Source organism: Chlorocebus sabaeus, chromosome 11 (genome assembly GCF_047675955.1).
Source record: "Chlorocebus sabaeus isolate Y175 chromosome 11, mChlSab1.0.hap1, whole genome shotgun sequence".
Taxonomy (NCBI): Eukaryota; Metazoa; Chordata; class Mammalia; order Primates; family Cercopithecidae; genus Chlorocebus; species Chlorocebus sabaeus.
This window is the reverse complement of record NC_132914.1, coordinates 8,530,658-8,543,008: the sequence shown is the minus strand read 5'-3', so window position 1 is coordinate 8,543,008 and position 12,351 is coordinate 8,530,658. Positions and strand designations below refer to the sequence as shown.

Here is a 12,351-nt window from a genome sequence, read left to right as displayed (position 1 = left end):
CCCACCTAGGCCTCCAAAGTGCTGGCATTATAGGTGTGAGCCACCATGCCCTGCCCAAAATATTTTCTTATCATATACAGATGTTTGTTTGGGTAGTTGTAAAGATGGTTAACTGGTAGGCTTGAAACTATGTACTTTTGTTATATAAAATCATATTTGTTCGCCTATTAGAGTATAAAAAGGTGTTTGTCACTTAAAATTTCTTGTAGGGTTGCAAAGATAGGTTGAGTTTATTCAATAACCTTGTGAAAAATAACCATCTGATTATGAACTCATGGTCATATTCTCTTTAAGGCGTACAGTAAGAAAAGCCTGGCTGGGTGCGATGGCTCATGCCTAGGTGAGCAGGAGGCCTAGGTGTGGATTGCCTGAGCTAAGGAGTTCACGACCAGCCTGGGCAACATGGTGAAACCCCGTCTCTACTAAAATACAAAAAAATTAGCCGGGTGTGGTGGTGTGTGCCTATAGTCCCAGCTACTCAGGAGGCTGAGGCACGAGAATTGCTTGAACCTGGGAGGCGGAGGTTACAGTGAGCCAAGATCACACCACTGAACTTCAGACTGGGCAACAGAGTGAGACTCCATCTCAAAAAAAAAAAAAGAAAAAAAGAAAGAAAGAAAAGACTGCAGATTCTTACACAGTAAGAGCAGTCTGCCTTGTAAAGTAACTTCAATACACTTGAAAGAAAGTAAACACATGGACCATTTGATGAAGCCATTTGCAACTGTAATATTTGCCATTTTATCCTAAGGGTATTGGAATGCACAGTGCATTGAACACACATACTTATTCCTACCATTTTCCCATGTCCCTATACAATTATAGTAAAGAAATACCCAATGACAAACAGGATAAAATAGGAGATGACAGCAAACAAAAAATGTAACAAAATTGTGGAACTGGGATGACAAATCGAAAATTACCAGTTTGTGAATCAGAAAAAGCCAAAACCAGACATGAAGAGAGGACAATGTTGCAATCAATGTACACAGGAACACCTGAAAAATTGGTGCTTTTGGATTAGTGCATTTTCCTATCCAAAAACTTACATATAGTCAGATTATAGTGTATAATCTTCATCAAAGTTTAGTCTTTCTTCTTCAGCTGAATCCTCTGCATTTCTTGTTATTTGATTTTATGTATTTTGAATTGTTGAATGAATAAGGTTATCTTGTCATTCTCTCTCTCTCTCTCTCTCTTTTGCTCTCTCCCTCTCTCTTCATGGGATTTTCTAACGCTGCTGATAACTATAAAGTATGTGAATTTGGGAACGATACTCATTCATATTGAAATTTTAATTCCTGCATCCGAAGAGTGAACATCATGCAAAAATAATCAAAGGGCTATTGTAAGTATAAAAAAAAACTAAGGTGTCTAAAATGTCACCATACTAGGTACAAAGGGATAACGAATAAATCTTTAGCTAGTCATCCACGTATAGAAATACAATATATGATACAGATAATAATTCAATCACTGAAAAAAGCTTGGTTATTCTACATTGTTTGGGGACAGTGATGTATTCAATTATTTTTAAAAACAAATTTTACACCTCTGGCCTCACAACATGGGCTTCCTTGTAGCATGTGGCGGTTTCTTTAGAGAACCAGTTGGGATTGCAAGGCATTTTTATGATCTAGACTCAAAAGACACAAAGCATCACTTCTGACATATTCTGTTGGTCACGGCCGTAACAAAATTCCAACCAAGTGGAAGGTGGGGGGGAATCACACCTCACCCCTTCCAGAGAGGATGTAAGGTCCCGTCATAAGAAGATAATAAAGATGAAAAATACTGTTGTGACTGTCCTTGGAAAATACAATGTGCCACACATCCCAATTTCCAAGATGTTACATAATAAAAAATCTGCACTTTGAAATAAAAAAACTACGGTTGTAATTTATGGTTTTAAGCAGGAGGAGAAAAATCTTTTTTCTAAGATAAAACATACATGTTTATCTAAACAAAGTGAGTTATTCATTAATCACTTTTTTAAAAAATCCCTCTTTTAAAACTACATAATAACAGGGTGTTGTGCCGACACCCTTTTTTTTTTTTTTTTTTCCCGAGACCGAGTCTTGCTCTGTCGCTCAGGCTGGAGTGCAGTGGCACTATCTCCACTCACTTCAACCTCCATCTCCTGGGTTCAAGCAGTTCTCCTACCTCAGCCTCCCAAGTAGCTGGGATTACAGGTGCAAGCCACCATCCCCAGCTATTTTCTGTTATATTTTTAGCAGAGACGGGGTTTCACCATGTTGGCCATGCTGCTTTCCAACTTCTGACCTCGTCATCCACTCTGCTCAGCCTCCCCTAGTGTAGGGATTACAGACATGAGCCAACCCGCCCAGCTGACAATTTTATAGATAATAAAAATAGCTACTGACATGAGAGCAGTTTCTTATAAAAGCTTGTGGATTCAGCTGTAAAAGTGGCAATCCACTCTGACTCCCCTCTCCACTGCTGAGAGCTTTCTTCTTTCACATATTAAACTTTTGCTCCAGCCTCACCCTTTGTGTCCACACTCCTTAATTTTCTTGGTCATGAGACCATGAGCTCAGATAACATCTTAATAATAATACCAATGACCTGGACCTGTTTTGGTAATACCAGCTCTGGGGCCAGGACACGGGAGACACTCTCAGGCAGAAGACTGAAATCTGTGCAAGTGGTATACAAATTTGTCCCTTCGTGGACAAAACTCAGACCAGTCTATCCCTTGGATTTCTAAAATTTTACATTCATTGTGATGAGAATCAACATTTGGTCTATTTCAAAGCATATGCTCAAATTTTGCCAATGCTAACATGGCTCAGCAGAAAAATGCATGTAGTGTATATTAAGAAAGCACATAGAGTATCTACATTGACAGGGTTTTCATAATCACAAAAAAAGGAATTAATTTGTATGAGTATCTTTATATGAGGTCAAGGAGGAAAACAGTTTACTGGAAGTCTACTTAAATGTTCTTATGATTTAAGACAAACTTACTTACTCAGGAAAAATATATTTCTCGCCTCACTTGTTAAAGTCTTAGGAAAGTTTAACCTTGATAATCTCCTAGTAACAGAACTTATGTTTCTTTTCTGAACCTCATTCCCTCTCATATTGTAGTAATGAAATGAATAAATGAATAGTAAGTAAGTAATGGAGCACAGTAAGCTCTGAGAACTGACTGCCTTCTGTTCCACTTACTACCTTTATAAGAACCTTGGTATGTACCTAAGCCATGTCATCTGTAAAACTAAGGCAATGATAACAATCATATCTCCCTAATATAGTGGTTTTGGTGATTAAGTGGACTATAGTAAATGTTTAAAAAATGTTTTCTATTATAACCAATTTGTCTAGGATGGGTGGAAAGAATAGAAATATGCTAAATTAATTGTGAAATATATAATATATATTTATGGGTCATCAACATCAAATTTAAAAATATAGACGATTGCCATGATAGTGAAACCAAAGTTTTTAAACAAGTCGAAGCAAAGTTAAGTCTCAAAGACTAGTGTGTTTATTTGCTAACTGTATTATCAGAATGCTTAGTTGATACAATGAATACAATAATTCTTCCAATTCACATGAACTGCCAGACAAGTAACTCAATGCAATTCACTCACTGTCAGAGAAATTTATCTCCTCTGCCAATGTTCATCTTTCCTGGCAAACCATCCTTCAGTATTCCAGGCAAACTAGAGCAAGGTGAAGTTGAAGAAGATTCTACTTTCTATTCCATTCAGAGAGCTTCCGGGTCTTCAAAAACAGTGAGACATGTGGGTGTGAAAGAGCTGAGGCAAGAAATTTGGATCTTATCATAAGTCCAGAAGGGAAAACAAGGGATTCGAAGCACCAGGGTGATATGCTCTAATTTGATCACTCTGATTGTTGTGAGGGAACTGATATGGGATGTGCTGGGGGAAGAATGTTACCAAGACCAGGTCGAGGCTGTTAAAGTCCTCCAGGACAGAGCATCGAGGGCTGAACAACCTTCTAGGAAAGTTCATGCAAGTGGTCATATTTGGGATGTATTTTGAAGGCAGAAACAATTAGATCAGCTAATGCTGGAGGGAGTGAGGAGTTTTGAACCACTAGGTAAATACCTGTCAGTAACTGAGAAAATGTTGGGATGTGTTATGAGAGATGAATCCTAAAATTTCATATGTTGAAGACTGACCCTTCAGGGCCTCAGAATATGAACATCCACAGTAGAAGGCAAGTGTGGTGCTGAGGGCTGTCACTCACCTCTAGGTGCCCAAGCTCCTGCAGCAGTCCTGCTTCTCCCTTTCACCCACCCACCCTCACTCACAGACAGTGTCCCTTTCAGCTCTGTTTTTTATTTGTCTGGTGAGAGCATAGCTGATATTTATGCTTTTCGAATACACTAGTCTCTTTTACTGATTGCTGACATAGGAGAAGGTCATAGAAGGGACCTGAGCTGAGCGACCTTTAGGGGCATTTCCTGTTCTTATCCTGTACTCTGCTGCCAAGAAGAAATCTGTATTTCACCAGGCCTGCAGTTTTCTCAGTTGCCCACATCATCAGGCAATATCTGCCTGGCACTCCTCTTTGTTCTTTTTCTCTGACCTTCCTTTTTGACATGATAGTTGACCTGAAGTCAACTAAACAGGATTGCTCATCTCCAGGTCTAATAGAAAACAGTATCTGGTGAAACGAAAGACAATAATCCCAGTAACACATTGGAAGCTGCTTGGCTCAGTAAGTACTCTGTGCCTACGATACAACTCATAAAGCCCAACTAGAACTGATCCACTTCCCACAGGACCAGAGAAGAATTGCCAATTAAGAATGCATTCCCACTTCAAATATGTCTATATTTATTCCAGGGAAAATACCAATCCTCCTGGATCCCTTATGAGAACAATATTGTCTGTAGCAAAATCTAATCTACTAGGAAACTTTCTTGTATTATTATCTGCAACTCTTCAGAAGGGCCAGACCAGACCCTCGTATGCACAGCACAGGATCCACTCATGCACACCTGGCTAGGGGCTTGTCTTTATGATTTTCTGTCACATGGCCTCTCAGCCATGCCTCCAATGAAGCTATCCTCAAACAAAGACTAGCCATGCACAAAAAGTGAAAAATTACACAAGGCCTACACAAGGTCTGAAATGGAAAGTGCAGCTGGTGACACTGACTAGTATATTTTATGAATTGATGCACTGGGAATTTGTAGGTATCACAGAGTAATCAGCAGCTGAGAAGAGGGCTACCAATCCAGGACCCTGCAAGGACATTTTGGAAGCTTAATAGTTTATTGTCCAATTGTAGAGACAAAAATAAAAATAAAAGTAGTGAGGAGTACCATACACCATTACTTAGAAGATGAAATAAAGGACATCTCCCAAAAGACATGTGGGGAGAAAAACAAATACATAGGAAGGAAATTACATATGACAAGGTAGACTCAGAATATAAAATATCAACAAATAAGTGTGAGAAAGAGAATGAGAAAGAATGAATATTAGAATTTTATAGAAAAAATCCTCTGTGTGAAGGAACACTCTGATGAAACAGGTGACATAAATACTGAATAAAAAACAGAAGACCAATCAAGGCATTTGAGGTTTGGATAGGCATTACAAATCATCGAGTTGAATGTATAAATGTGGCCACTTAGTTATCAGTGATGAGGACTACAGCATTTGCTAGAAGAAATAAAGCAGAGGATGAATTCTATAGAATATTCTGGAGAAAGTAGAGGTCTTAGCTATATGACATTGTGTGGCTCACTTAGGGAACCATATATTCAGTTTGTTCAGGTCTAGAAATCCCTTGGTGGTTTCTGTGTTCAGTCTTGCTTTAATAATCCCTAAAGATATTTTTAAAATACAAATTTTTTAGCTTGCCTGTGTTGTACAGCACCAAGGCTTGCCTGAGCATAGTGAGATCCACAGAGTTTGGACAGTTCCTGTAGCCTGAGCAGGCGGCGCGGAAGCTTTCTCTCATCTATGTGTGCCCAGGGGTGTGCTGTCCTCACACATCTCACAGATAAGCAGAGGCCATCTCTATGACATAAAAAATTTAGCTAAATGTGAAAATATCCACACACACACACACACACATTACGAGAGATGGAAATAAGGTATAAAAAGAGTCAGAGATATTGACCATCTTCACTGTCAGCTGCAGGATCACTGCCCAACCCCCACCCCCTGACACACCGACACAAACACACATACACAGAAACAGAAAGCACAGTGGAAATCAGAATAGAGTCTTCCCAAACAGATTGAAAACCAAATGATGTCGAAAGTTCAATTCTGACACTGTGCTGATTGCTTGGACACAGTTCTGTCAAAACATGTATCCAAGTCATAGTTGTACCTTTTAGAAATTAGACACAAACAACGTCCTACCCAACCCTTCCTGCTGGGCTAGAGTCCCAAAAGAAATGAGGGATACACTTGACCTGCAGTAAGCAAAGCAGAACCCAGTCTCTGAGGTGATGAGGCCCACCCAGTAGGGAGCTCAGATGCGCCATTGTTCTGCTTGTCTTTTTAAAGGGAGCTGACACGTTCTCCCAGCACGAAGTTGGGAGTGACTCCAGAGCCTCCTGCAAGATGCTTCTGATTCTGCTGTCAGTGGCCCTGCTGGCCTTCAGCTCAGTTCAGAGCTCAAGTGAAGGTAAGACCAGTTGGGGGAAGATATTGTGACTCTGATTGGGGTTTACGGACAAACGCTATAGAGGGGGAAAGTGGAGGGAAGAGAAGAGGATGAGAAAACAGATGGGGCTGCAAACAGATGGGACTGCAGAGTTCTCATGCCAAGGATCAGAAGACCTGTTGTGCCTTCATTCCTCATCCAGGCCTCATAGTTTATTGATTGCACAAATAAACCCGATAAAGAATTTGTACCGGGGAGTGAGAGAGTGAGATTTGCATTTATAGGGACATGGGACTGCTGTGAAGGACGCGGAGAACGCAAGACAGAGTCAGGGAAGTGCAGCTGTGAGGATCCTGTACTGATCCCGGTAGACAGGGATGATGCTGGCCTTGCTGTACAGTGGCTGAGCATCATGAAGGAGATAAACACATGTCAGAGCTACTGCTGAGACAGAGAAATGGGTAAAACACTTGTCTCTGTCTACACAGAGGTAGAGAATAACCAGAGTGAAACAGTCATTTTCTTCTCTCCTGCATGTAGTATTTCAAGGTGCTGGGAGTGGCACGTGTCAGACTGTATCCAAGTGGTTACTTCTGGTGGCTCCTGTTGAGAAAGCTTGCAAACATAAGCAACATATTTACAGATGAAAGAGGGCAGAAGAATCCCCAAATATGTCATTGAAATACTCAGAGCAGTTTAACTAAATAAGCACTAAGGCTTGAGGAATCATAACAGGACCAACAGGGGCCCTTCTCTGTTGAGTTCCTGGTTGATGCTCAGTGTAGTAACAACCCTGCTTCCCCTTACGTCTTCCTCCACTTCCAGTAGCATCAGACAGTGACTGATGAGGTCACAAAGGGAGATGCACAGGGTGTGATCAGAGGTCCCTTTTCCTCGTAGGACACTATGAGCCCTGAAAGATGCACGAAGTAACTTTTCCCATCATCCTCTACTTCTTTTCTAGATGTCAGCCAGGAAGACGTTCCCTCCATAATATCAGGTAAATTCCAATAAATTCTCAGTAAATTTTGTCTCCATTTTTTCCTGAAGAATTGATGAATTTTCAAGTGTCTTCTTATCAACATTTTCTTCTCAGGAATTGACTAATGTCAGTGCCCCAGAGATATAAGTAGTTTTCTCCCAGCCTTGATTCTGGGGACAATGAACAAAGAAATTTGATTTTTCATCACCCTTATGTGGATGAAGAGGAGGTCTAATCAGGAAGCCTTGGGAATCGGGGAGGTTGGGAGTTGAGACGCAGGTCAGGGAGAGAAGGGCTCTGTGGTGAAGACAGAGAGGTATGAAGACAGGAGGGTTTTCCAGCACTGAGCTCAGCTCTTCTTGTTTCAACTCACACAGATGAGGGAGACTCTGACCAGTTCATAGATGAGGCGCATCAGGGACCACCTTTGGGAGAACAGCTATCTAAACACCCTGCTGGTGATGGAAACGAGGATGATGGCCCTCAGCAGGAACAACCCCATCACGGAGGCCACCACCACCGTCCACCACCTCCCACAGGAGAGCCACAAAACACACAGAAACCAGGAGGCCATCACCATCATCGTCCCTCACCTCCTCCTGGAACACCTCCACCTTCCCAAGGGAGCCGCCCATCAAGACCTCCAAAGGAGCAGTCTCCCCAGTAATCTAGGATTCCACGACAGGTGTGATTCCAGTTTATTCTCCATCAAAGGCTCCAACTGCTACAGTTCTCCAACTTCATTGTGCCAATGAGTCCATTGAAAAGCTGTTAAGATTGCCTTGTCCTGGAACACATTTCTAAAAATTGTTATTCAGATATTCTTGTATAGGGTATCAAGATCCTGTGTTTTACAGAAGCTCTTGAAGGCAATTCTGATTTTGGAAATCACTATGTTCAAATTACATGTCTTAAATAGGGTTGATGATGAGGATGTAGAACCATGTTCTCCTTTTGGCTCTCTATTTTCTTTCCTCAAATTCAAAGACTCCCATTTAAAGTTTTCACCTGGACATGCTTTGCTCAGTCCTGCCTCACATCAGGCTTTCATGTACAGTATTCCCGCTAAATGGTCCTTGAACTTTCAGCTGTTAAATGGTATCTCATTTTTAAAATACTTACATTTAAAGTCATACATCCGTAAGCTAACAAAAACTAATCTCAGTGAACAAAAAGGTACAGAGCTAAATAGTAAGAGCCTAACTCATCTTTCTTCCCTTCTATCCTTCTCAAAACCCCCACCTTTTACTCTTTGGAATCTACTTTTTGAAATATTTATTGCTACATAAATATATATAATGCTTTTATTACAACCACTTATACCATACTCTATATTCAGATTTGTGTCTTACTCAAAGGAAAAATTTATTGTTTAGAAAACATTCACATGAGTTCATTTAGATCTCTTCAGTGTTTGTTGGTTAGTTTGTTTTTACAATTGGATACTATTCTATTGTTTGGTCGTTCCAAAATCTATTTAACCAATCCCTGTCACTGGACATTGAGGCTGGTTTCACATTCTCACTATTACATGATATGTTGCAGTGCCTATCTTTGTAAAAATAGCCCTTACATAACCAACAGCAACAAAGCTTGAACAACATAACAATACTTGTTTCTCTTTCTCATCTAAGCAACAGTTTAAATCACATTACCTGCAATGGCTTAAAGAGTGAACAAAGAAAATATTACTAAGGAGAAGGGGGCTGTAGAAGGGATAGAGGGCAAGAGTAGGGACTTGCATCTCCCTCACTGCAGTACACCAGTGAGGGATTAGACATTTCCTGCCAGGTCAAGTGTTGTCTATAATCTTCCTTGTTTGTTTGTCTTTTTCAGGAAGTGAATAAGAAGAAAATAGTGTTTCAGACACTATGAAACACGGGGTCATGCTCTAACTACAGAATACCAATAAAACAATCAGCTTGCAATTTCTGATGGTGGTGTCTGTTTCTGAGTGTTTGGGACTCTGGAATCTGAGAGCCATGTTCACATTGTACGAACATCCAGGACCCCTTCTCCTTTATGTTTCCAGCAAGCTTCTCCCCTCCTTATCCTTAAGTCATCTGCCTGGGGAAGGAGTTCCACTGTTTCTTTCCTTCTCTGTCTTCTATAGCTCGAATTTAAATTGTACAATTATTTTCAGGTCATTTCCTGATATTCCAGTAAGCTTATGAATGTAAGAAAAACAATACCAGTGAAAGAAAGTCCCAGAAGCTGAGAGAAATTTTAACAAGTTCAAAAGTAACCAATTTTGTTTTCTAGGGAAACGAGTATGGTTCTATGCCTCTATTCCCCAGAAGCCATTAGACCTATTTTCCCCTATTTTATCTTTGATCAGTTCTATCCTTGCCTATTAGTTTACTATTCTTAAGAAAACCTAAATGGATTTCATCGGAGGCAGCATGACTTGAATAAGCAAAGAATTTGGACTCTCTCAGATTGTAGTTTAACAACTCTCTCTTGCTAACTCTGGACTCATAGGAAGCTACTTACATCTGAGAGCCTAAGTTTCCTCTTCTAAATTTTTGAATAATCAAAATGACTCCCCTAAAGGATGAAGACTAAGCAGATCACATACGTGGAAAACTAGTGGATATCGTCATGTCTGCTTCCCACTAATGATTTTAGGAAAGAACAGTGGACATGAAATTGTGAGGAATTAAATGCTCCCAAGTTAAAAATCTTAAGATTTCTTTGTCAAAAAATTTAAGTGCAATAGTCTCTGACATTGGTTTTCTCTAGGCTTTCAAACAAAATAGGAACACATTGCGTATTCATATATTTTTTTAACATTTTCTTTCTTATCAGGCTCTTTGTAAAATTCTAATTAGTTCTTTTTTAAAAAAAATAGTATCTCCTTATGGAAATTTAATTATGACAATTAGAAATGTAGACTTTTGAAATCTAAGAGATTTCTAACATGTTAGTTAATACAGCAAATTATTGCTTGCATAATGTCATTTTTTTCTGTGTACCACCCAAATTAAAATATCTAGAATGAGAAAACAGAGAAACACTCTAATTTATAACAGACAGAAAGTCTAGTTCTTAAGCGACAATAAAAGAAACAAACATCTTATAGTTTCATTAAAAAAGCAGAAAACAATAAAAACTTCAGAAATGAGAGGGAGAAATTAATCACAGATATGTAAAATTTTGAAAAAAATCAGAAAACATGATGTAAAACTCTTCTGATATAAAAATGTCAATGACACTAATATTACTTTAATGTAAGTTATCAAATATGACTCAAGAAGTGTCAGAAAAATTGAACGTAAAATAACCTAAGAGGAATGCATGATGTTGAGAGGAGACTCTCTGCAAGCAACTGTCACTGTCATCTCCAGTGTCAATGAACACAGAAAATTCTTATGCTGAATTTGTTAAGCATAGGAACAGATATCTCTAGTTTGTTTTTTGAAATTATAGCAAAGGCTAAAAACATTCAGAATTCATTCTGTGAGGCTCATTCATGAAAATAAGTAGACCTGCAAAGGAAAAATACTCAGAAGTAAATAAACAAGTCAATCTGTGCAGAAAATAATCCACCATGTTGAAAGAGGATGATAAAGATGGCTCAATATTGGAAAATTGCTACTATCTCAACTGATAGCCTAAGTGCTTTCACTAAGAAGTTCAAAAACAATCAGAACAGAATGATCTCACCACAAAAGCCACCAAATTGACCAACCCACATGTAGTTTGAGCCCAGTTCTCTCCTATTATCCTAGGTGAAGCCTCCTTGCCTCTATCTTTTCCATTCCTACTTGATTTTTCATCTCATTGCCTAATCAAGGATTTTGATTCTGCACATGATCCTTTTGTCTCCTGAATCTTACCTGTATGCTCCATGGGATTATTTCAAGCAGCACAAACTTGCTGAAACAGCTCTCATTTTTACTAAGGGCTCCCTAAGGCTCTTAATTCTTCCTTACTATGACATTATTTGTCTGCCTTCCTTATTGCAAAGTTCTTGAAACATATACCTATAGTATCATGTCATGTCTGCTCCCCAATAATGATTTTAAGAAATAATAGCAGACATTAAATTATGAGGAAATAAATGCTCCAAGTTAAAAATATTAAGATTTCTTTGTCAAAAAACCTAGGTAAAATAGTCTCTGACACTGCTTTTTTCTAGGCTTTCAAACAAAATAGGATCACTTTGTCTCCTCATATGTTTTTTAGCATTTTCTTTCTTACCAGGCTATTTGTAAAAGTCTAATTAGTTCTCTTTTTTCAAAAATAGTTAGTGCCTGCTTGTATGTTGTCTATACTGGTAGATATTTAAAATGGAAATTTAATTATGACAATTAGAAATGCAGGCTTTTCAAATCTAACATCTTAGGAACGTGTTGGTTAATATAGGGAAATATTGCTCACATAATATCAATCTTTGTTTGTGTACCACCCAAATTAAAATATCTAGAATGAGAAAACAGACACAATCTAATTTATAACAGATGGAAAGTCTAGTTCTTAAGCGAAAATAAAAGATACATACATTATGTAATTTTATTAAGTAAAAAAGAAAAAAATAACAAACTTCAAAAATGAGACGGAAAAATTAATCATAGAAGTGTAAAATTTTGAAAAAAATAACAGATGTAAAACTCTTCTGATATAAAAATGTCAATGACATTAATATTACTTTAACATAAGTTATCAAATATGACTCAAGAATTGTCAGAAAAATTGAATATAAAATCCTAAAAGAAATGAATGATGTTCATATAGGAAACTCT

At 38.6% G+C, this 12,351-nt stretch overlaps 1 protein-coding gene across 1 annotated transcript; it reads left to right on the top strand.

Moving 5' to 3' along the window:
• The first annotated feature begins 6,581 nt into the window (after positions 1-6,581).
• Positions 6,582-8,273, top strand: LOC119622678 (salivary acidic proline-rich phosphoprotein 1/2-like). The gene is made up of 3 exons (XM_037995118.2): positions 6,582-6,645; positions 7,589-7,624; positions 7,984-8,273. Exons 1-3 carry the CDS (start codon positions 6,582-6,584, stop codon positions 8,271-8,273), a joined length of 390 nt encoding a protein of 129 aa, XP_037851046.2.
• The last annotated feature ends 4,078 nt before the right edge of the window (positions 8,274-12,351 follow it).

What these genes read in the sequence shown, in the direction of transcription:
- LOC119622678 (XM_037995118.2), top strand. Translation starts at nt 6,582, where the DNA reads ATGCTTCTGATTCTGCTGTCAGTGGCCCTGCTGGCCTTCAGCTCAGTT. An exon ending in AGTTCAGAGCTCAAGTGAAG is followed by an intron (nt 6,646 to 7,588) that starts GTAAGACCAGTT and finishes CTTCTTTTCTAG; the next exon opens with ATGTCAGCCAGGAAGACGTT. An exon ending in CGTTCCCTCCATAATATCAG is followed by an intron (nt 7,625 to 7,983) that starts GTAAATTCCAAT and finishes CAACTCACACAG; the next exon opens with ATGAGGGAGACTCTGACCAG.